This window comes from Panthera onca, chromosome D1 (genome assembly GCF_046562875.1).
Source record: "Panthera onca isolate mPanOnc1 chromosome D1, mPanOnc1 haplotype 2, whole genome shotgun sequence".
NCBI classification, from domain to species: domain Eukaryota; kingdom Metazoa; phylum Chordata; class Mammalia; order Carnivora; family Felidae; genus Panthera; species Panthera onca.
Window position 1 is genome coordinate 66,983,450 of NC_138348.1, and position 27,022 is coordinate 67,010,471.

At 35.3% G+C, this 27,022-nt stretch overlaps 1 protein-coding gene across 15 annotated transcripts in view; it reads right to left on the minus strand.

Moving 5' to 3' along the window:
- The window catches only part of DLG2 (discs large MAGUK scaffold protein 2), a 2,113,447-nt gene that overhangs the window by 760,464 nt on the left and 1,325,961 nt on the right, over positions 1-27,022 (minus strand). For 2 of the 15 annotated variants that reach the window (XM_078433040.2, XM_078433036.2), the window contains exon 1: positions 17,021-17,424. The exons of 10 other annotated variants lie outside the window; for them this stretch is intronic. In XM_078433040.2, coding sequence (XP_078289166.1) covers positions 17,021-17,329 — 309 coding nt within the window. In that variant the 5' untranslated portion in view covers positions 17,330-17,424. Of the gene's footprint in view, positions 1-17,020; positions 17,434-27,022 lie in introns of those variants that run through there. 3 more of the 15 variants (XM_078433041.2, XM_078433039.2, XM_078433031.2) reach the window with 2 other exon arrangements.

Genomic DNA, 27,022 nt, shown 5'->3' on the forward strand with positions numbered 1-27,022 from the left:
CACCAATCATGCAATAGGTTGATGTTTTTTTTGGGGGCGGGGGGAGAGCATACAAGTCTCCTGCACCACCATTACCACCACCAGAAAAAGAATAGGCATGGAACAGCACTAATGTAACAGACTAGAGCATAAAGGGTATCGGAAATATAATGTGTAACATGATTCATCTCATGATGTGACATGTAAACAAACAGGAGGGAATTTCTAGTGGATAGAGAGGAGAACTGCAAATCACAGCTGTCTGACTAATCACACTCTGGTCCTTGTTCCTCTTGTTAAACAAGCACTCTGTTTTGAAGTAACTAAATATTATGAATTTATATCTTCAAGCTGTTATGCATACATTGAAGAGGTTAAATTGAGCTAGCTTTTTGAAGAATATCCCTTGTTTTCTACTGCAGAAATGAGAGATAAAACTTAGGGATGCAATACCATATTTATTTAGCAAAACTTTGTTAAGGACTTATTGGATGTTATCTATTGTGTTGGTTAAGTGACAGATCTGTCCCTTGGATAGAACAACGGCAGCAGCCACACTGGACCCTGAGCTTGGAGGGGGAGATGTCCTTTAATTATCAATCATCTTTCAAATTTCAAAGGAATTTAGAAAGCTTTTCTCATTACAGTTTTTGAAGAATTTATCTCTATTCCAAAATGAAGTTCCAAGAAAATAAATAAATATTTAAATAGAATTTCCAAAAGAGCTGTAAGTACATTATTTTTTTTAAAAACTGTATTTTTCCTACTTCGTTCCTAAACTTACTAAATTTGGCCTCATTCCTAATCATCATTTTTTGAGCTGTATTGTGACCTAAATAAGTTTAGTTTTTTGATCACTTAATGCTTATCAGCTTCTTATAAATCAAGTCAACATCAACAAATGCGGGGTACTGTATGAATTAGTCCAGCACAAAGAAAAGAGTGACCCTCTGAGATCAGACCTGAGCTCCAAACATAAATCTGATCCTTAGTGGTATAAATTAGGGCAAGTTACTTTGTTTCTAAAAGTCCATTTGCTCATCTATAAAATGGGGAGAAGATGACCTATATCCCCACGCTATTTTGAAGGTTATAATAAATTAATATATAAGAAATGCTTCACATATGACAGCAATTATTGTAATTTATAATTATGCCATTCACATAAAGTACATAGCATCATTGAATGCAAGGGCTATAAAGAAACTAGAGATCTAGGCTGCCATGTCTTTCCTTATTATTCATGGCTAACTGTGCTAATTTTCAGTTCTCTTTTCTGAGAGGTCCAAATGTAGCTTCACCGTCTTTCTTAGCATCACTGTCCATTCAGCCATCATGAATCAATCAGGGTCCACACAATGAAACATATTAATAATATTTTGCATCTAGTCTAGTTCCCTCCAGTTGACATGCACTAAAATTCTGACACTTGGTTTGGGTGGTTCAGAGTCCAGAGTTAGCCCAGCTAAATTTTCTGATTTCCAGTTCTGTATATTTCCAGTGGAATACACTCACTCACCTTCCTCTGAGTTGTGAAATTCAATATGAGTCCAAGCTGGGAGAGACAGATCACTTAACAGCCTTAATTCTGCTGAGGCATGAATTAAAGCATGACCCTTGCAATCTACAGTTACAGACTGATTTGAAACAAGGAACTGTTTAGGAGACAATTCATGCACTCTGTCAAGGCCAAAGCTATAATGGGGTCGACAATACAGTAATTTTAGTGATGGGATAATGGACATTATACCAAACTGCTGCCATGTTAGCCACAGGCATCACATGATAAGAGGACACTTTCAGATTCTACAAAATATGATTTATCAATTTTGACATCAATTTAGTCAATTGGGTCTGGAATGTACAAAGGGAATATCTGTTTCCAGTCACTGGTTTATTCCTAAAAAATACAACTTACTCATTACTGTTTTAAAGTCACATTGAAGTTTAAAGGAGGAATAACTCTTAGAAAAATGTTTGTTTATGTTCCAAAAATCCTCTTGGAGGATTTCTAATGAACTTAATAAATGGTGTTCGAGGGATGTACTCAAGATTTCATAGTTCAACCAAAAAGAAATGAATGGAGAAAGAGAGATGGGAGACCATATGCTTGAACCATATGCTCTAAATAATATACTAATACTACTACTAATAATAATTTTCAGTAAAGTTAAATGATTACTTTATTTCCTTATTAGCATTCACCCAAACTCTAAGTAGTGACTTTCCTAGATAGAGATTATCCATCATCGAATGTATTTAAACAAGTTATTAAAAATATCTTTCTCATGAAGGTATCAGAGGGAGGACTCAATGCTGGAGCTGCAGAAGAAGGGAAGGTCAACATCGCATATTTGGTGGGCCATGATCTATTGCCTTGGGCTTGGTATTTGAGGGCTTTATTAAGACACCTTCCCAATTTCCAACTTACAAATGTAGTAAATTATAATTGCTCTCAGGTGATTGAAAACTCAGCCATGCAAGTTAACCATAAAGAAATGAAAGAACACTTAGGCCAGCAGGACTGTTGAAAATATCCTCCCTAAAGAAAAAAACTGTATCAATCTGAAGTTTGGAAAGATGTTAGAATACAGAAGGAAAGCAAAGAAAAAGTGAAATCAGAAAGGCAATCATTGCCAACCAATCAGGAACACACTAGGTGGGAAGGAGTGGGAACATTTGGGTTCAAATAATTAACAGATTCTGAAGATGTTTTGACTCCACGGAGAGAGGTCCAATAGCTGGAAATTACCCTTCACTTCTTTCATTTTTCTTATCTGCTTCACTTTGTTTTTTTGGTCTCAAAGAAACTCACACTATTTAATCGATCTTATTGTTCTACATCCAGAATACAGCTCAATTCATACAATGGATCTCCATCACCATTGCTGCTACCTGAATCCAGTCAACATTATCCCTCCTTTGGAAGGGCATTCCAACTACATTCCCTCCTTCCATCATTGCCTCCCCACAGCTCATTCTTACTATGTACATCAAGACCATTTCACATCCAATGGCTTCTTGTTGAACTTTGAATACAATTCAGACTCCCTACCACAGTCTTCAAAGTCTCCACGACCTGCAATCTCCATTCCTGACCTTCTTCCACATACTCTCTCTTTTCCATACTAGCCTTTTTCTGTTGCAAAAGATAAAATTTGTCCTTACCCTAGGTTCCTTGAACATGCTATTCTATTATTTATAATATCACCTGAAGACTGTTATAAGGCTGTCCCCTTTTCACCTTTCATCCTTCAAATATCAACTCAATGGTCTCCTCCCCCTTAAGGCCTTCTCTTACTTTAGTGTGTATCCAAAGAAGCACCCACACCCCACTGCCTCCACCAAATTATTCTCCATATCACAGTGCGCTTGTTTATTTTACAGTCATAAGTCAGTATTTGAAGTAATCTTATTTATTTGTTTACTTGTTAATTGTAATTCTCAACTAAATCTTGCCTGTTGTATTTATTGCTATATTTTCAAATTTCTAGGACAGGACTTGGCATAAATAGATAATTAATAAATACTTAGGAATGACTAGACAACTGAATTATATGTACATGGATATATCATTTCTTCTAATAATTGTAATTTTCACTGAAATTTACATTTACATAATTTGATATCATGTACATTTAAGCCAGTCTGAGTTAGTTTCTTGGTCCCAGTTCCTTCTGGATACTTATCAGATACTGGATACTTATCTGGGCTTTCAAAGAGACAAAAGGGATCCAGGAACCAGAAACCTAATCACAGTATTAACATGCTTCACATAGTACAACATTATTCCCTCCCTACCAATTTTTAAAGATACTATTCTTTCACTCATTTATGAATGAGTCAGGCCCTATCCCCACACTAAAAGTATAGAAATAAATAAGGCACATTTTGTGTTCTCTCAAATCTTCTAATATGGTAGATGAAGCAGACATGTAAGCAATCACAATACTAAGTGAAATAAGTGATGTACAACATTCTGTGAGAACACAGAAAAGGAAGGTTTAAAGAAGGTAATATTTGGGATGATACTTGATTGATGGATATGTTATCAAACAGAGGAACAGGGAGAATCTTAATAAAAAGGGGGTGTGTGAAAAAAGGTTTGGCAGGAGACTGAATGCATGGTGGCTTTAGAGAATCAGGGAACAAATAGTTGGCTGTTGCTAGACATAAGAGAAGTGGCTGGAGATGGGGTTGGAGAATAGGTTGAGGCTAAAATGAAGATAATCTTAAAGTTCTGCTATGGAGGTCAAGTTTTATTTTTTAACTAGTGTTTGGAATCTTGTGTTTCATGAAATACTGGTAAATATTTCATCACACACATTTAGTCCATGTTGCACATAATTGACCTGTCTTGGAAAGATGTAAAATCCTAAGGACTTTGAAAAAAATCCCATAATAATAAATTAACAACTATTTAACATCTTTGATCCTACACAGACCACCCATTAGTATTTCCAGACATATCTGTCTTCTCCAGAGGTCAGAGTACTCTTAAAGTGAAAGACTACTATAAATGATTTGGATTTGCTAAATCATTTAAATTGGTGAGTGATATAAACAGAATTGAATGTTAAGATAAATTTGGCAACAAAAACATTTGGAATGGATGAAGGAGTCTGGGAGACCAGTGGCTACTGCAAATAACTTATGTTAATGATAATGCACATCTATAGTCAGAAATTGAGAGTGGGAATGAAAAAAGGGAAAATGTTTGAGACACTCTGAGATATAATTCTTTATTAACTATTCATCAATTAATTAGTGAAGACCCTGGGAGTAGAGAAGTGATGGGAGTAGAGGAGGTGATGACTTCCTGATTTTTTGGCATGGTAAACTGAGTGGATTATAAAACAGGTTCAGGAGCAGCATAGAGTAGGAGGAAAAAAACAACAAAAAACAAAAAAAACCAGGCTGAATGCTCCGAGTGAACTGCTCCAAAAAACGATGGGGATCATAATATCAATTGTTATCTACATTTTCTTGACTCAATTATTAGAAAAGTGAATAATTATAAGTCTTCAAAGAACTACCAATTGCTCTAAGCTCTTTAATAAACTTAAAAGATTTTCTGTCCTTAACCTACGTACAGTCTTAAACCCATTTAACAGTCACGTTTCTATTCAGTCCTTCGAAAATGATGTTCTTTCCTATGCTAAAAAACAGTCACCCTCACATCATTGATGGATGGGCTTCACATTTTGTTTAGGACACCCAGACAGTGCCAAGCTTTGATAAGAGGAGTCCATAGAATTATTCTATACAGAAATTTAATTCTAAATATTGGCATCAGCACTATAATAAGTGTGTTTTTAAGGGATAACACTCACACAATCATCTTAAGATATGGTTTTGACTTTCAGGGAAAGCCTGCCTGCATTTTAAGACATGTGGACCCCAGATCATCTTTGATTATGTCTGTCTACAAATTTCATGAAATTCTTATCCATATATAAGAATACTATAAAACAGGCAGGATATTTCCAGAATATTTCCCTTCCCCATCTCATCAGTTAGATCACTTTTTCTCTTCAGGTTTCCTGACTGTCAATGTAGTGCTCACACTGCACTCCTCAGCAAACTCTCTATCAACACAGTCAGATAGCCTGTCTACGTCTGCCTGTTGTACTAATTACCTCTTCATCTGTCACTCAATTCAATCTTGCTCACCTACATTAGTGTGAAAAGAAGAGCATTCAGCTCCTTCCTTCCAGAGAACAGACTTAAGGAGCTACAGTGACAGGAGAGGCAGAGGCATAGATCACTCAAAAGATTGTTATAGAACTACTCTTCTATATTTAGGATAGGGAGAAATTTCTCTCATCAGGACTTTCAAGCAGAAACTACTCACCTATTTGTATACCCATTCTTCCTTCCTTCCTTCCTTCCTTCCTTCCTTCCTTCCTTCCTTCTTTCCTTCCATCCTACCATTCACACAGTCAACAAATTAAGCATGTATTACATTGTCACCTGGATATTATTATTATGCTAGGGATTATAGATGATGCCATAATAGTATCACAACTGGCTACAATCACAGGAAAAATAACTCTTCATTAAGAAAAAAAAGCAAATTAAAATAGTAATGGCATACAATTTTTTAGCTTACTGAATTCGTGAGCACAGGAGGAAAGACATGTTTATACATTCCTGAAATCGAAAGACTGTAAATTGGTAAAGTCTTCTTACAAGCAATTTGGCAATTAGCTCTAAGCTGTAACAGGCAGGAATCAATCTCTTTTGTTCTCCTTTATATCTCCATTATTCAACACAGTGTTTTGGCATATGGGAACTGTTCAATCATTAACTGTTGAATAAAAATTGACTGAATTACTAGATAAATACTATGAGCCTTAAAAATTTGCATAATTGATTTAGTGATTCCTTTCCTGAAAATATATCCCTATGAGAAATGTGGTCAAAAGTCCTTGTATACCAATGCTTACTTTGGTATTGTTTCTATTAATTATAAAAAAAAGATAACCTCAACTCTATCAACTTGAATTTTTATGGAAAGGTGAATATTATGTACTCATTATAAAATTATGTCAATAAGAAAAATAGTTTATTGACTTAGGAAAATGTTCACAATATGATGCTAAGTTTAAAAAGCAATATGGTTTTATATTATTAAATTCCCACAGACAGACACATACAAACAATATATTTAGGTACATCTATGAGCATGTGATAATACAAAATTATTTCTGAAGATATATATACAGAGACAATTAAAAACATTGAAAGGGTATAAAAACATTAACTGTGGTTTTTGTACTTTCATAGGTGTTTTAAATTATTTTAAACTTACCTTTAGCTTATAACATTTAGCAAAAATGTGTTACTTTTACATCAAAACCCAATAACAAAACTATTTTTAAAAGTAGTATATATGCTTACCTTTAAACTAAGAAGACTTATAATTATCTACTTAGTTTTTACTTTTATTAAAAATTTTTAAATCGAAAATAGAATAAAAAATATTGTAAGTCTTTCTCCTAATCTTTCTGTGAACCTAAAACTGTTCTAAAAAATACCTGAAAAATAAGCCATAAAATGTTGCAGATAAGAGCAGTAATATGTGTAACAAAGAACAAGTAAAGTAGATCAGAAAAATGAATAAACAGTATAAAACTAGAATCAAAGATTTTGTATAATTGTCTTTCCAGATTGTCAGGAGCAGATATATTTAAAAAAAATTTTTTTTTTTTTTACATTTCATTTATTTTTGAGAGAGAGAGAGAGAGAGAGAGAGAGAACATGCACACAAGTGGGGGAGAGGCAGAGACAGAGGGAGACACACAATCCAAAGCAGGCTCCAGGCTCTGAGCTGTCAGCACAGAGCCTGACGTGGGGCTTGGAACTCACAAACTGTGAGGTCATGACCTGAGCCGAAGTCGGACGCTTAACCGACTGAGCCACCCAGGCACCCCAGGAGCAGATATATTTATTAATCATTCTGAAATGTAATGAAAATATCTGAATTATTTACATAGTTCTAAAGCTAATTCATTTCTTAAAGAAAACAGTGGTACTGAAAAACCATATCAGTCAATGTTGACTACTAACTAAATAGCACAGCCTATCAGAATAAAGTACAAAGGTCTTCAATTATGGATGTTTAATGTGCTGGTGTCAACTCCTGGACTCTGAGCACTTATATTTAATGATGAAAATGATGGAGAGTAAAGGTCATGCAGCCCACAGTAGATTGTATGGAAACTAATTATAAAATAATATTTCATGACATTATTTCAACCTTCTAGAGAACAGGTGACTCCTAAATTGGACAAAGAAACTGTGAAGAATCGATTTTTTTTCTGGCTGTCCTCTCAAAGTACAGCACTGTTCCTTTCATCATTGAACACATGACCCACTTGAATCCAGAACCTAATTTCTGAACAGTGATACCAATATTTTTACAGCATCACAATAGAATAAGAATCTGAGTGAAACTAAAAACAAAAGAAACAAACAATAAATGCATGTTAACTTTTTATTATAATGTTATTAAATAGAGCTCTTATAAGGGTAAAAGTGGTCACTCTTAATCTTAAGGCATTTGCATAATTCATAACAATAACACGTAAACTCAAAACTAAGTACTTTATATACACTTTTATGTACTGTACTAAGTACTGATTAAGTACTTTTATATTCTGTGCTGATATTCATTCAGAAACCAAGAAGACTTTATTGAACTATTGCTACTTTCTGGGTACTAGGGAAATAAAGGTAAATAGGTTGTACTCTAATGGAATTCAGTTCAGTGAAGCATATAGATAAGCACTCATAACTGTGATACAATGTGATAGGTAAATCATGCACAGTAACCAACTAGACATAAAAGTATAGATGACATAGTCTCTCCTCTCCACAGCCAGGGATACCGTTGAGAGGTCTGGGCCCAAATGTATAACTTAATAATGATACCACAAGAATTGTCACAAAAGTAAATGGACAACTAGCACTGGGAGTTGGACTCAAAATGGGCATATGAGGACTCTCTCATCAGGAGACTGAGAAGGACACTAACCACAGTGCAAGGTAATGTGATAATTGTGCAGGATGCCATGTTAAGTAGAGGTTTTGTGAGCTAAGATGGGCTAGCTAGATAGGATTAATGAGAAGGATGTTCTTGAACCAGGTCTTTAAAAGATGGATAGACTCTGTTAGGCAGAACGGGATATTCTATCACAATTAAATGGAAAATTAATAGTGTAGTGCAGAATTTTGCAAACTTTTCCTATACAGGGCCAGATTCTCAATTCTATTGGACCCAACATTTCCATTTTATAATATTTGTTTTGTAATACTCTTTCTCCATCTGAAATTCATAGATAATGCAACTGTCTACACATATTTTTCTATACTAAGTAAAAAGAAAAATACAAGAGTAGTTTATATTTAAAAAATGTTTTCAATATGTAAATCTGTGAGGCCAAATATACTGAACAGTGTAATGAAGTAGTTAAATGCTTACATACACTTATAATTAATAAATATATATTTAAATGGAATAAAGAGACCAGATACCAGTTCTTACAAGAAGTACAGGAAGAGAAAAAACTCATATATGATGGATTCCAGATTTAAACATTAGTGTTGGTAGAAGTAATAACAGATTATTTGTATATAATAAGAGATTAAAGGAAATAACCTCAATTGAAATATAGAAAATCTAACATAAGTGTCAACAGTTCAAACAGAGAAAGCTAATAAAAGTGATATTTTTGAAAATAAATTGGCCCTTATTTATAACTTTGGTGTCAAAATAATTCCCTGTTTTATATACCACAGGACACTGAGGAAGTTTATCTATCATTTCTCTATCCCTATCTCTTTATCTCTGTTTGGAATTCTCTCCAATGACAAGGTATGCATTTGATTTCTAGTGCTTCAAAAGACTGTGGAACTCTAACCTTTAAGAAATGGGGAATGGGTTGAAAAAAACAAATAACAACAACAACAACAAAAACAGCAACACAACAACTCAGCAACCTAAGACTTACAGGGAAGTTGAGTGTAGATGACCTTTGGGATAATTTCAGAGTAGTATTGAAAACAAGAGAAAACTAAAAATTAAACAATTTCAGTTACTTTTCAAAAAATAGATTTATTATTGGATGCTAAAATATTTTAAAAATTAATATATGGTATGTCAATCAAATTAAATGTTTTTAAAATACCCTATAAATTAAATATGTCAGATCTATTTTGTGTGTTTCTAAGTCTATTAAAAGAAGTCTCAAGTCTCTTTGATTACATATTTGCAGGTGATATTTACAAATGTAGACTAATACAGGAGAGGTATATCTGTGGCACCAAATATAGGAGCAGCAGAATTAGGATGGGGTTTTCCAAAATGGGTGCCAACTTATGCCAAATTCCTAACAAAATAAAAAATGCAATGATTCCTTGATTTACAGAGGAGTTACATTCCTAGAAATTTAATGCTTATTAAATTTCTGCAGAAAATACTTCATATCTGTTTGTAAAACTGAATTTGACTTTAGACTTAAAAAATCATAAACTTAAAAAAATGTTCATGAATGTCCAGTGGAATGTTAAAAATTGTGGAGTACATGGGGTGATTCTTTGTTATACAGAACTTCTTTGCACATTACAGTGCATCTAGCATCCCTGACTCCCTTATCCAAGATGCCAGTATTACCTCCCAATCATTATCAATACATAACTATCTCCATACAATTCTAAAATTATTTCTAGTGGTTCTTCTTTCTATCTCCTTGGGGACTACTGTTCTGAATTATGAAGTAGTAGAAATAAGATATAATATAAATTTTGTATAATGTCCAACACTGCATTACCAAACAAGTTGCATGCTTAATAATGTTCTTCCAATAATTAACTTCATAAAGAGGAGGACAGGGCTTAGAGAAGGAGGGCAGCTTGACACAATACAAAGGTATAACTCAATTCTGAGTTCAAAGACATGGACCAAGTTTACCACAATCTGAATGAGCCTGAGGAAATCTTTTAACTTATTTTAGGCTTCATATACATACATATATATATATATATATATATATATATATATATATATATACACACACACACACACACATATATACATATATATATACACACACACACACATATATACATACATATATATACACACATAGACATATATATATACATATATACATATATATACTCTATATGAATATATGTGTGTGTGTATACACACACACACACACACATATGCCTTTGGGAGATTAAAAGAATGTAACAAAGTAGTCTAGAGAATTGAGGAGAATAAAATCAGGTGGGGCTACATTTGTAACAGATCAAACAATGTCAGGAAAAGGAAGAGGATGGATGATGGAGATGGTAGTATTAAGGAAAGAGATTTGATTCTTGGCATGATAAATACACAAGTAGATAATGTGTCAGATTTACAACATTCAGCAATGTACAATAATGCTTTTGGGTGTAAGATAATGTCTACATGTACTTTGTTATGTATGTGTATTAAGTTTAAAATACATGGTTCTCAATTCCTCACTATAGAGGTTGTAAGACTGAATCTAATTTGCAAATAACCACAGATCACAAGGTATTTCTAAGAGCAAGGATCAGTGCTGTGAGAATCAACAACAGCTCCTTCAGATCAGCACAATTCTTAACCTTGATCAGACAGAGGAGACATCTTTAGAGGTCCAACCAGCTCAGGGTTCCCATGACCAGAAAATGAAACAGAATGGGGAAATCTAGGGTTCTACTAGGGAGTGCCAGTTCTCCCAACACTACAATTCTTTAAGGAAATTTCCTGTTAAATTAGAGAGTTCAAAAGGTCCCTTGGGGTGTTCTACCTCCCACTATTCCTCAAAGAGGCCTTTCTATAAGATTTGGTGGAATGGGGAAGGTAGTCATACAGACCTACATTTGAAACAAATTCTAACTTTTCAGATGTGCCATCATGAGAAAGTTACTCTTAGCTTTAATCCCCATATCTGTAAAGTGGGGATTTTAATACCACTCTTAATTTTGTTGAGAGAATTTAAAAAATAAGTAACATAAAGCCTTAGCATAGTGCTTCATACATTATGGGTATTGTGAGTATTCAACAAATATTATCATCTTTGCTCTTTCCTTTCCCAACCTCAGTACTTTGTCTCTACTTGTCCCGCCCTAGAGAAAATGCTCTGCTCACATCAGCATCCAGAAGAAGTAGGGACGTAAGTGTTGACCATGTAGATTCAGGTCTGTTTAAAAAATGCCTAGAACTTTAATCTCTCCTGTATTATCCTTATTCTCTTCTGTTTCTTTTGCCTGAGGGCAAATGGTATTTTCCAGAGACTAAAAAGTCTTATTCTTCCTTGGTAAGGGGTTCTCTTTCTGGGAGGAATCAGTAGAAACAGCTACAGAGTTAAAACAAGCTGTCAGATCTTTCTGGCTGGGCATAAGCTGAGCCTGAGATTTCAGCCTAGGGCAACTCTACTTCTTGGATAAAAAGGTTCTCTGCACTCAAGTTGCTGCAAATTGCTATTTCTGGAGGAGTTGCAGAAGGACACTTAGGGAAGATTTACAGAGTTTGACTAAGTGCTTCAAATACAGTTGTTCTCGCAGAATGTTTCTGAGAAAATCTAATATACACATATACACACACACTATAACTATATATATATATATATATATATATATATATATATATATATACACACAACATATATATACAATTATATACATATAATATATACTATATATATATTATATACATGTATATATCTATACACATACATACACACATATATATGCCATATATATATGACATATATAAATATTTTTTGGTAGTGTGCCTTTTGTGAATCTCTGAGAACACTGAAGGGTAAAATGTCATCCCATCATCATGTGGTACTGTGCCAAATGTTTCTGGACAGTTGCCTAACCTAACCTTCATCATTATAAGACATCAAAAAATTTACTGAACAAAGGAGAAATTCTAATAAAGGACTACAATACTGATAATAAATTTGATGGACTATAAGTTCTTCAGGTTAAAAAAGTATAATATAGATATGATTAGTAATAATAAATACCACTTATTGAACAATTCCTACGTTCTAAGCACCATGCTGGGCTCCTTTATATAGAGTACAGTATTTTCAATTCTTAGTACATTTCCCATAATATAATTTTATTAGCCTAAGTTTTACAGAAAGAGACAAATGAATCTTAAAGAGGTTAAGGAAGTGAGGTCACACAGAGCTGGGAAATTTAAACTTAGGATTGTCTGGCTTTAAAGCATAAATCTTTTCCAAAGTGCTTCCCATTAATTAATGGGTGTCAGTTGACAGAGAGTAGTATTGGAAGAGATATAGGAGTTCATTTGGGGAAAATCAGTTTTCTTAGAAACAGAGAACCTGAGGCCCAGAAAGTTTCAATGACCATGCAGTCTAACACATGGAGAGTAGCAGTACCAGTTACACTGGGATCCTGCAGTGACTGACTCCATGCTGCCAGTTCAGTGAAGTCCTCATCAAAGCCCACCAGACTCTCTGTGTGTCCAAACCCTGTTCATGTCTCTAGCCTCAGCTCTTGAAGAACCTATTCTCTAGTGCCCAACATTCTGGGCAAACAGAACTATGAGCATCTATGAGTAGTTCTACACAGCAACCAGAGTGTTACAGGTGTTTCTGTTTTTGTTATTTTTACTCCAAAAGCTTCTCTCTCTTTGCTCACTTGATAAACACATGTATGTTACTTCAAGGTTCAGTTCGATTCAGCCCAAGCATCACTACCTCTTGAAGTCTTTACTAATTCACTTACTTTCTCTTCCCAGACAATCAGAAAAAATGAAGTAAGGAGTAAGTTAATAATAGCCAACTTTTATTCCACGCTTATTCATTCATTCTACAAATATTTATTGAACCCATATGACTTGTAAGCACTGTTCTAAGTGCCTTACATTTATTATGTTAATCATTCCTCACTACAAATCCTGATTTAGGCTCTATTTTTATGCTCATTTTATAAAATAGAAAATCTAGGCTTAAAGAGATACTGTATCTTTTCATAAAAATAAAATAAAATAAGTAAATAAATGAATACTTAAAAGTTATCTTCCTCCTCTTCCTTCCTCCTCTGTGGTTCCTCTGGTTCCTGAATATATGTCCACTATGGAATTTGCAGAACTCCATGGAACTTGTTTCACTTCCAATTTGTGAATTATGATTATATAATTCTGTATATATAATGATATATTTACTACAGATTATATATGGCTGTAGGCCATTAGCATCACAATGGTAGGGGTAAGATTTCCTTTTTACTATCTTTATTTACTTTTTTTTTTTTTTTACTATTTACTATTTTACTGTTTACTATTATATCCACAGCCCTGATAGAGCAGCACATGCTAAGCACTCAGGAAATGATAGTTGAATAAACAAATGAAGACTGAATGAATGAAGTACAAATGCATAGAACTCTGGCCTTTGAGTCTCCACTGTTCTGTGCTGCCTTCCCAGATCAATCTGAATTGGGGAGAAATGCCACATATGCAATGATGGACAGTTTCTCCCCACTCCTCAACCAAGACCAACATTATTATCCTAGATGTGCATTCTAGAACTCACTTCTGGACACTATAATTTTCCATTTTCTTACCTATTATTAGGGTTATATTAATTCTACAGATTTAAATGGAATGAAAACTTATTTGAGAAAGGACAGAAACTGTTTTTTAGTCTTGCTGAGGAACAACATAATGACAGTGTCCTGTTAGCACACAACACCCCAAATAACAGGAGTTTGGCAAAGAGCCTTGGGAGGAACTCAAGTCATTACCATGGCTCTCTATTATAGCAGCCGGAAATCACACTGCTGATTTCCACGTAATACAGCAAATATATCTGAGAGCAGGATCTCAGTTCCAAGACACTTAACAGCCCTCAGGCACGTTCTGTACCATATGTGGGTCCCCAGGTTATTCTAAAGCACGTATTCTTCTCCTTTCTACTTTATCAAGAATTGTAATGTTTAGTATAATTAACCTCCATCCTTTGTTTCACAGTATTTCACAGGATATCTTTAGTTAATTTAAGGGGTAAGAACAGTATCATATCATAAAATTCTCAAAGCAGACTAGGCTTTTAATGGACACATATGCATACACATACACACACATATGCTCTTACTTTTGTTAGAGTATATAAGGGTGTATAGTACTTACACATATCTGTATATTTTAAATATTAGACATATTCTGTAGATGCATATGTAAATGAGTACACACATATACACATGTACACATATACATGTACACATGTATACATATGCACACATACACATAAATCATCATTTTAGAACACCTACAGGAAGTAAAGGAAATGTACTTCATATGAAGAGAATAAAACATCCTTTGGAAGAACAAGTTAGTACTTTCTGGGTAAGAAAATAATAATATAGAACTTTAATTTTTATATGTATATATGTATATACATGCCTACATGTATATGTGTATATAGATACATATAGACCTATATATACATGAAAATATGTTAATATGTACAAGTATTTAGGTATTATATTTTAAAACATATATTAAAATCTATGCATAGCACTTTCATAGGACTGAGGTGGTAAAAAGGAGGAAGGGTCAGGTGATAGAAGAGTGTCACAACACTAAAGGCCCTAAAAGATATGGTATTTTAATTCCAGTATTTGGAGGACTGTTCTTCCTAGCCAACAATAAAATATATGTGGATAAGAGAAAATGTATAGAAATAAGTATGAAAAAGAATGGGAGATGGTAGCTGTCTTAATTCATTGCCTTCTCATATGTCACTAGATCCTTAATTATCAGTGCAGAGAGTCTATTTCAATCCTTTAAAGCATTAAATGGCTATAAATTTAAGGCAAGTAGGAGGCTGACTTTGTTAAAAAGCAAGAAAGGGAAAAGTTTCCCTTGATGGATGAAAAATGTATCAAGATTTTTAGGGCATGGTTATTATAATGTACTGTTTTGGGGCTGAGAAATTATCAGTTATGAAATGAAAATCTTATTACACCTTGGATAAAAAGAATTATGACAATAAACCAAGTTGCTTTTTCTACTTTAATGTCAGTTGGCTAATTCTACTCTGTGCAAAAACCATAAGCTAGATGTGTGTTTGTCTTCTTTGCCTTGAGAATTTAATATAATCAACACAAGAGATATAATTTAAAGACATTTAAACCATATGTATTTGTTAAAGAATATATAGAGACTCCAAAATTGTCAAGACTGTTTTTTTTTTTCAGTTTGAAATTCATGTTAACTTTGAAAAATAATTGAGTTTCCAAATGTCAGGCTCCATTTCAGGCTGAACCAGTTTAATGCTAAAATGACAATATATTCTTCATTTAAAGCAAGAGTCTGAGATGAATGATATTAATTCATCAAAAGCCACATATATGTAACTCAATTATTAAGATCTAGTGATATATGATATTCTTAGAAGTACTTTTTAAAAAACTAATATTAAAATTAGAATGTTCTCTACACCTTTCCCATCATACCATTTCACTTGTAATCAATAGCCACTTCTCAATTATAGTAAAATCACATTAAAATCAAGAAAAGACTTTTTTTTCCCTGAAAACAGATTTTCTCCTTCTCAATGGATATTTAAGAACTATCACTGTTCTATATTTATGACAGTGATTACAGGTGCACTTTATTTAAATTTTACAGCATTTACAGGAAGTTGTCTTCCCTCTTCTGGATGGGGACAGGAAAAAAATGAGCCAATTTCATTTCTGATAAAATGCCAGTAGTTTGGGGCAAGAATAAGCTAGGAATTAAATTAAGGCAATCTGCACATCTGCTTCAGAACTAGATTACAGAAGAAAGAGAATTATAGTTTTTAATATAAATAACCTTATTGCTACTCTATGAATAAATAAAATGTTTCATTATTGTATTCTGAGTGTAATCATCCTGTAGTCTGCACCCAATTATTCCCTTTGTGTGTAAAATGAATTATTTCATATAAACAAATTTTCTTCTCCATTACTGAAAAGGTATACAGTATTATGAGAGTAAAGTTAGAAAAGCATAATTTAAATCACTACTTTCCATAGCTGAAGAAATAAATGCCTTTTTATCATTGAAGAGGTGGAAAGTATCTGATTAAAGTTCATTTTTTTCTCTCCCTTAAAAACAAAAACAAAAACAAAAACAATGAGGCTAGGCAGTACAGAAAAGTTAACAATGATTAGAAGTTAAATTGCTGCTAAAAGCCAATGATGCAGCACAGTAAAATCATCTGAGGACTACAGAAGTTGAACTTGGGAAAGAGTCACTGAAAGAAACTGAGCACAGCATCTTCGGACTTTCACAGGCCACCCAGAGGTGAGCCCACAAACACCTGTGAAAATGACAGATTTTCCAGGCCTACCGTTTTCCAAACAGGCGCTCCCAGTCAGCAAAGAGGACTCAGCAAAGTTTCCAAACCATGCTACCCTTACACAACTTGTTCTCAGTTTCTTCCGATAGTCAAGGGAAAGTCAGAAGGAAAAGGCTCACCTGTGCTGGGCTGAACCAACCATGTGGGCAGGCGCAACGCTCCCCACAAGTCCCTTTGCCTTTAGCGCTCGTCTTGTGGGGGCTTTTCCGCACACTGTCCCACAAAGTGACCAGCTTGGTCCTGTTTGAAGCTGGGCCCCCTGGTCCTGAGGAGGGCATGGTCTGAGAATTGTACCCAAGCCCATGAGGGTTCCTCTGCCAGCCACAAGCGCAGTGGGCATCCCTGATCAGTGTGGGTGCACTCCTGCCGGCATCCATCCCATCGGACCCCCGGCTGCAGCCGTGTTGCTTGGTGAGGTATGCATTCATACTGCCCTGATGCCTACTCTTTCCTTTGGTCAGCTCTGCACAGGAATGTCTCCTCCCTCACACCCCTTTTCTTCCAGGCAGTTGTAAAAGTCTTTTTTTTTTTTTTTCCTCCCGTGGATCCCTCAGTATCTTTGACAGCTGCTATAAGCAGTGCATCGTGGGAGCAGCGAGAGCAGCTCCGCACAGCATTATCTGCGGGCTGGTAGCTCTTTGTCAATAGATGACTCAACTCACAGAGCAACTTGACAGTATCCCTGCTCTAGGCAGAAGCAATCAATGCTCCACACAGCTGGGCTACAAGACTGTACACTGTGTTACAAACCCTTTTTGGATGGAGCCCCACAGTAAAGAATACTCTTTGCAATTTGGCATTCTGGCTTTTCCGTCTCCTAGATGAGCCCTACACAAAATACAGACCTCAGGAAAGAGAGCTTCTTATCAGACTGGCAGGACCCTTCGTTCTGGAAAGGATGCATATAGACTGAAATAACACAGCATGGACAATTTAAAATGACGGGAAAGTTAACCTGTAAAGAAATTTCCAACATTTACAGGAATCACTTACCTAGAGAGATATTTGCCAAGACACAGAGCAAATCATGAGGTAACTATATAAGGGCATCAATATTAACTCTAAACAATATTAATTCATTCAGAAAAATCACTGAGATCACAGCATTATACTAGGGTCCTTTAAAATTTGGAGGTTTAATTTGTTTTAGATCATGATTATGTATTATATTCCAAACATACATTTTTTATGCTATGAATGATTATTAATTCTTTCTGGTTCAAAATAAAGCAATTTTCAAAGTTCAAAACTTATGGGTTGGCTTATTTTAACACAGTGTTTTTCCTTCCCCCAAATTATTCTGAGGATTTCCTTTCAAATACTTTACCACAACAAATACATTCACCACAGAGAGAGTCTGCATTTTAAAGTGAAAGACACATCCAACTCTGCCATCCAGTATTTTGGTTTCCACAGACAGAATTTTCAAATTCTTTTACTGGAAAATGAGTGAAATCTATCCAATTTAAAGCAATTGCCTTCCAGAGAGGACATGATTGTTTTAAAATTTTAGTATGATTGCAGAAGCCATACATAGTATGGCTTATTAAAGAGAAAGGCTAATTACTACGACAGTTAGAATTTTTATTATGTTTGAAACTTTCCATATTTGTTGCCAAAATGTCTATCCTTATCACATATCCTTGAGGGAACCATTTTGGTTTGACTGGGATACAAGCTGCCATCTATATAGCACCAAAAAAAATGCTACAATCCCAAGATATAATTTTTATCTATAGACCAACAGATCCGCCTTCTCACTGCTGGGGCAGTATAGACCTCATTTCTGACTGGATTGGCAAGGTTCTAATTTCAAGGGCTAGGATTATAACATATACAATTTTCAACACTGGCACTCCCTGGACAAAGAATTTTTATACATAAAAACTGAAAGGAAGATGTAGGATCTACTCTTCCTGTGTATCTCCACAAAATGGTCCTTTTCCAAACTCTTATAGCATCAGGGGCTGCTATAAGTAACTTGCCTGGCAAAGTAAGCATTCAAGACACCTTTGCTAAGTAATGATGACCCATATGTGGAAGTTCAAAGGGCAGGCCCTGGTTTGCTACTAACCATTTTGTTTTTACCCCAGGCACCTAGCACGCTTCCTGCCCAGCACGTACCAGACTTCTAATAAATACATATTTTTTGTATGGATGAATGAATGGTTGGGTGAATGTTTATATAGAAGGAAGAGACATGCAGGAGCTAACATGTTTTGAAAATAAGATTTAGTTCAGCAATGCTCCAAAAACATAAATTATTCCTTTAAGGTTAGCTGTAGTGTTGGTTTTGAGGTGTTAAGGAAATTTGCCAAAAAAAAAAAAAAAAAAAAATGAAGACTTGAATTGTTTAGGTGGAAATAACAATGGTATTAATGGTCTTCCTTCCTGAAAGAGAATCCAGGAGTTAAGATCAATATCTAAGAACAGTAAAATGGAGACAAATAGATCATCATGTGATGCTCTGTGGGGAAAAGGGCAGAGCACCATCCACATCTCTTCCCTTCCCTTCTCTCTCCTCTCTCTGTCTTCTCCCTCTCAGTCTCTTCTCTCTCCCTCTATATCTCTTCTCACTCCTCTCTCTCTTTCTCTCTCTCTCTTTCATTTTTTATGCTGGGTTGTTTGGAATGAGCCTGAAAGAACTTCTAGGTCAAATAAAGCCCCAGAGAACCTTGTATTTGTCTAGTGTCACCATGATGCATGGCTATACAATAGGCCTTGATGTGATATGGCAATACTATCACCCCCAAATGAGAATGTCAAGAAGTGATAAGTTTGGCTCTCTCCCATCTTATCTAACCATAGATGCTTCTCTAGTTTTTCAGGCAGATATAAGTGCTCAAAGGCCCATTGCCATCTTTAGGGAAAACATGCCCTGTTCTCACCCATTTGCCTCTCAGGTATAAGAATCAATCTGTGTAGGAGTCAGCGTGAATCCATTAAAATTTTATAATGGTGGGTGCAGTTTGCAGCAATACAGAAAACCTCCTGGCTGGGCACTACACAAAAATACTATAAATCTTTATAGGGACCTAACGCTGTTACAAATGGGTTGTTTGGAATAAGCTATTTCTTCTCATTACAAGGAAAATAGATTTTTTATTTTATTTTAGACAGAGAGAGCATGTGCACGAGCAGGGGAGAGGCAGTGAGGGGGGAGGAGAGAATGAGGGAAAGAGGATCTTAAACAGGCTCCACACTCAGCATGGAACCCAAAGTGGGGCTCGATCCCAGGATATTGGGATCATGACCTGAGCCTAAACCAAGAGTCGGATACTTAACCAACTGAGCCACCCAGGCGCCCCTAGAATTTTTGTTTTAATAACCTCACTATGCCATTTCTGTACAGAGAAATAAACATCATGAATTGCATAACTAATGCTACTTCCTCCAAAAATCTCAAAGACCATAGAAAACTTTCATTAAACTTATTGCAAGACTATACTGAAATTATTTTTTCACTTTAATACACGTAAAATATATCCAGCCTCTTGTCTTCCCCTGTTCTCCCCAGTTATTTCTTTTTTGAACATGACATTTGGCTTTCACAGTCTGATGACAGACCACTTAAATAGATAAATATGTCCAACTAGCCCACTGTACTATGAGACAGACCTACTGATTAAAGATAATTCAATTTGATCAACTGTAATTGGACTATTGTAATGACCATGAGATGACATGATATTCTGGCCAAACAAGAATTAGTGGTGCACAAGTACACATCCTACTTATCATTGTGATTTAACATGGGCAGATGGTGCACAACACAATGCCTAGATGAGATATATCTTACTGACCTCTCTTTGACCTGACATTGACTCCAGAGAACAACCACTAGCTTTGAAGCAGGGGCTTAAAACGAATATCTGGCTTGATTTGTTTAATAAAAAAATAATTGGCAAAGATGAATTACTAAATAAATTGTGCCGTACTAAAGCACTATGCAGACTTTGTTTCCAGAAAAAATTTCCTTCAGGCATTCTATGCATATGGGAAATGAAAATATTAATTATGAAAGAAGAGCTGAGGGTTTGCTAAAGGAAGACTGGGTACCATAAGCCCTGTAGCAGCTATAAGTAATGTGTTAAATAATCACAAAATAGTATAAGGTATTAGATACAATTTTTCTTGATTTGAAAACTGTGCACAGTCCATTCCTGTGGCTGCAGACTGGAGATGTTATAAATGCTAGCTAATATTCTTCTACATCTAATAACCTTCAGCCTAGACAATCTCTAGACCCAACCATGTTCGCCTTTCAAAGCAAAAGAGAAGCCAGAATATTTAAAGTATTTTAGGCTCTAAAATTATTTCCAAAATACTTAAGTCAATTTAATTATAATTCTTACAAGGCAGAAACAAACAAGAATTAACAGTGTGGAAAGGCACACACCAAATTGCTATAGAGATTTAACATGGACTGAGGATTTAGTAAGTAGAATAAAGTTTCAATATGTCCCAAATTTTCACTAATATACTTGGATTTGTATGGGTGTTGATGAAGAGGGGATCAGTCTTAATTGACAATAAGGCTAAATTAGAAAACTGTTTTTAGGAAATGCAGACTTATTTTATTCTAACACATGCAGGAACACTATTAGAGAAATAAGAACACAAGTTATGTGACATTTCTTAGAGAATCTGAAAGGAATACTAAAAAACACTAATGATCATTTATAATTTACATATTTTAGCAATTGAATCTAACTGACAGACTATAGGAATTTGTTCTCATCCTTCAAGATTAAACAGGTGTCACTTCTCTGAAGCTTTCCAAATCCCTCTGGCCTATTCAGTTGTGCTCTACTCTGTTCATACATGTGTCTGTGCAAATATCTTTCACATTTGTCTATTTCTCTCAATCACCATAATGACCACCCCCATCCAAGCTAGCATCAGTTTTCTGTACACCTGGTGAAACAGCTTCCTAACTGGGCTCTGGCATCCACCCTTACTCCTGTACATTCTCACACAGTGGCAAGAGATACTTCTGAATTGTGAAAATGATCAAGTCCTACCCTACTTGACAGCTGTCAATAAAGTCCCATTCTCTCGGATCTTTATCCCCACAGAGAGCACAATCTTTAAAGTGGCTTATAAGGTCCTTAATCATGCCCTGTGTGACCTGGCCTCTGCTGCTTTCACCTGTCTAACCTGTGCCTCACCCCTTCTTCTACCATTCAACAACACGGGCCTTGAATACCTACCCTTGATCCCACCTTGTGGCCACTGCACATGCTCCCTTCCCCTCGCCACAGTTTTATGGTAATTCATTCCTGCTTACCTTTCCAAGGTGCATGAAGAGACAACCTCCCAAAAGCTACCCAAGTAAACAAATAGCACAGTCTAAAAGTGGGCTTACTATGCAACACAGCCCCGAAAGAAGGCTCCTAGACCCTTCCATCCTACCAGCTTGCCATCCATAAGCCTCTTCTATTCAGAAATTCTGGAGTCCTCCCTACTCTCTAGGGGTCAACTTAAATGTCACCTTTTCAAGAGGCATTCCCAGGACACTGTCCCCACCTGTTCGAGAACATATCAGATCATCTTCCCACCAAGCACTCATCTGTCACCCTGTACTTGTTTACTACAACACTTACAACAATTATATTAAAAACAATAATTATACTATTATTTGTTTTGTGCCCTTTTTCCCAAAAAAATGTAAGTAATGCCCATTAGGGAAGGGAGAGGGATCTCTTTTGTGCATCTGTATCCTCTGAGCCAAGCACAAAGGAAATGTTTAGTATTTATTAAAATAAACAAGAAAGAAGATAGAATTATCTTTTAGTGGTCATCAACATAGGCATCTTGGTCCGGGTTCTACTTCCCAGTTTAAAGTGAATAAACATTTTGGACCTAAAAACAAACAAACAAACAAATAGAAATATAGTGTGCTCTTAAGGTCAGCATTTAAGTGAAACATTCACTGTGGCTGAGTAGCCTAATTATATTACCACATTTTTTTAAAGAAATTCATTAGTGGTCTTCTAATGCTAAGAAATTCAAACAGCTTGTTTTGTTTAAGAATATTTTTTAAGCTTATAGATTTATTTTTGAGAGGGAGAGAAAGAGAAAATGAGTGGGGAAGGGGCAGAGAAAGAGGGAATCCAAGCAGGCTCCACGCCATGAGTGCAGAGCCCACAAGGGCTCTGAACTCATGAACCATGAGATCATGACCTGAGCCCAAATCAAGAGGTGGAGGTTTAACTGACTGAGCCACTCAGGTGCCTTGAAACAGCTTCTGATTTATTTTAGCAAGATATCCATTCATAAAAGCTGTACTTCCAGGGGTGCTTGGGTGGCTCAATCTGTTAAGCTTCTGACTTCAGCTCAGGTCATGATTTCCCAGAGTTCGAGCCCCACATTGGGCCCCATGCTGACAGTTCAGAGCCTGGAGCCTGCTTCAGATTCTGTATCTCCTTCTCTCTCCCCAACTCCTGTGTCTCCTTCTGCCCCTCCCCCACTCATGCTCTGTCTCTCAAAAATGAATAAACATTAAAAAAGAAAAAAAAAAGCTGTACTTCCTGACAGCTGGGCTTTTCTCTCAGGTCTTTTCAAATTGTTCTCCCTTTAGAGAGAGAGAGTGCAAAAGATGGAGGAGTTCTCCAAGCCAAAGGCCAGCCAGTGGTAAAGCAGGGAGAGGATTCTAAACTCCAACCACCAAAGTCATGTTCCTCTTAAAATGATATAGTCCAGGGGCATCTGGGTGGCCTGCTTTGGGCTCTGTGCTGACAACTTGGAGCCTGCTTGGGGATTCTCTCTCCCTCTCTCTCTGCCCATCCCCTGCTCTCTCTCTCTTTCTCAAAATAAATAAATAAGCATTAAACATGTTAAAAATGTTATAGTTCAAAAGGTAAAGTGATTTCAGAAGATACTAAAAGTGTGTATCAGAGAGCAAAAAGGCAAGATGACATCTCCTCTTCCTCCCACCAATCAAATTAGAAAGTTAAAAAATCAACAGCATTAGTATTCATAACAAGTATCCTTTTTAGTTCTTTTTTTTAATTGTGGTAAAAATACACAATATGAGATCTATCCTCTTAACAAATTTTTGAGTATATAGTATAGTATTGTTACCTCTAAGCATACTGTAGAGCTCTCTAGAAGTTTTTCATTTTGTAAGACTAAAATTCTATGCTCACTGAACAATTCCTCCTACCTCCTCCCAAGCCCCTGGCAACCACCACTCTGTTTTCTACATCTATGAATTTCACTACTTTAGATACCTCATATAATATGCAAACATGCAGTATTTATCCTTCTGTGACTAACATATTTCATTTGGCATAATGCCCTCAAGTTTTATCCATGTTGTCACATAATGATAGGAGCTCCTTCTTTTTTACAGCAGAATAATATTCCATTGAATGTATATACCACAATTTGTTTATACATTCACCTGTCAATGTATATTTAGGTTGTTTCTACCATTTGCCAAATGTGAATATGGCTTCAATATCTCTTTGAGATTATAATTTAATTTTTTGTATAAATAGCCATAAGTGGGGCAGTTCAATATATGATATATATGTTATATCATATATGATATGTGGTACTTTTATTTTTTTAATTTTTTGAGAAACCTCAATACTATTTTCCAAGGTAGCTGAGCCATTTTACATTCTCACCAACAGTGCCCAAGGGTTCCAATTTCTCCACACCATCACCAACACTTATTTTCTGTTTTTGTTTGTTTGTTTGTTTGTTTCATTGGTTTGATAATGATCATATTAACAGGTGTGGTCTTTGTTCTTTCTTGAGACTGTTTTGGCTATTTCAGAGGTTTTTGTTGTATTTCCATATAAATTTTAGTATTTTTTTCTATTTCCATAAATATATTTACAGATATTGCATTTAATCCATAGGTCTCTTTGAATAGTATGAACATTTTAAAACTCTAAGTCTTCCAGCACAGAAAGTAATTTCTCTGACACTGGCCATAGTAACATTTTTCTAGATGTGTCTCCTGAGGCAAAGAAAAGCAAAAATAAACTACTGGTACTACATCAAAATAAAAAGCTTCTTCAAAGAAAAGGAAACAATAAACAAAACTAAAAAGTATTGTAATGAATGGGAGGGGATATTGGTAAATGACATATCCAATAAAGGGTTAGCATCCAAAATATATAAAGAATTGATACACACCAAAATACCAAGTAACCCAATTAAAAATGGGCAGAAGACATGAACATATGTTTATCTAAAGAAGACATCCAGATGGCCAACGGACACAAAGATGCTCATGCAAATCAAAACTGCAGTGAGATATCACCTCACACCGGTCAAAATGCCTAAAATCAAAAACACAAGAAACAAGTGTTGGTGAGGATGTGAAGAAAAAGGAACCCTCTTACACTGTTGGTGGAAATGCAAACCGGTGCAACCACACCAGAAAACATTAGGGAGATTCCTCAAAAAGTTAAAAGTAGAACTACTCTATGATCCAGTAAATACACTACTGGGTATTTATCCCCAAAATACAAAAACACTAATACAAAGAGATACATGCCCCCCATACTTATAGCAGCATTAATTACAATAGCCAAATTATGGAAGTAGACTAAGTGTCCATTGATAGATGAATGGACAAAGAAGATGTGGAATATACATACAATTAAATATTATTCAGCCATAAAAATGATTGAAATTTTGCCATTTGCAATGACATGGATGGAGCTAAAAAGTGTAAGGCTAAGCAAAATAAGTCAGAGAGAGACAAATACCATATGATTTCAGTCATGTGGAATTTAAGAAACAAACACACAAAGGAAAAGAGAGAGAGAGAAAGAGAGAATGCAAGAAATAGACTCTTAACCAAAGAGAACAAATGGATGATTATCAAAGGGAAGGTAGTTGTGGGGTGGGGGTGGGGGGTGAAATAAGAAGTGCACCTGTTATGATGACCACTGGGTGATATATGGAATTGTTGAATTACTATATTGTACACCTGAAACTAATATAATGCTGTATGTTAACTGTTTTGGAATTAAAATAAAATCTTAATAAATAAAAAAAGTTAAGTGTTCTGATCTATAAACATATTTGTGTCTTCAATTTCTTTCAACAGTGTTTTGTAGTTTTCATTGTACAAATCTTTCAATCCTTTCATTAAGTTTATTCCTAGTTATTTTATTCTATTTGACGCTGCTTAAATGACATTGTTTTATTTTTATTTTTTTTAATTTTTAATGTTTATTTTTGAGAGAGAAGAGGGGCGGGGAGGGGCAGGGAGAGGGAGACATAGGATCTGAAGCCAGCTCTGCACTGACAGCAGAGAGCCAGATGAGAAGCTGGGACTCACAAACCATGAGATCATGACCTGAGCTGGGTTCAGACGCTCAACAGACTGAACCACCCAGGTACCCCAAATGACACTGTTTTCTAAATTTCCTTTTCAAATTTCTAATTGTTAATGTACAGAAACACTAATTTTATATATTGATTTTATATCTTGCAACTCTGCTAAATTTATTAGGTCTAACAGTTTGTGTGTGTGTGTGTGTGTGTGTGTGTGTGTGTGTGTGTGTGTGATCTTTGGGGTTTTCTACATATAAAATTATATTATCTGTGGAAAGAGATAATTTTGCTTATTTCTTATTTGTTTTTCTGGCCTTTTGCTCTGGTTATGACTCCCAGTACAACATTATGTAGAAACGTTGAGAATGAACATTCTTATCTTTTTCCTGAACTTAAAATATTTTAGCTTTCCCCAATTGAGTAAGATGTTCGCAATGAACTTTTCATATACAGCTTTCGTTATGTTGAGGTAACTTCCTTCTATCCCTTGTTTGTTAAGTTATTTTATCATGAAAAAGTGATGAAATTTGTCAGAGTTCTTTCTGCATCTCTTGAGATAATCATGTGATTTTTATCCTTTGTTCTGTCAATGTGGTATATCACATTCAATGTGCTTCAATTACCTTTGCATCGCAGGGATAAATTGTACTTACTTATGGTGTATGACCCTTTTAATGTATGTTGAGATCAATTTGCTGGTATTTTAGGGAGAATTTCTACATGTACATATCAAGGATATTGGCCTAAAATTTTCTTTTCTTGTGGTATCTCTTCCTGGCTTTGACATCCAAGTAACGCTGGCCTCATAAGATCAG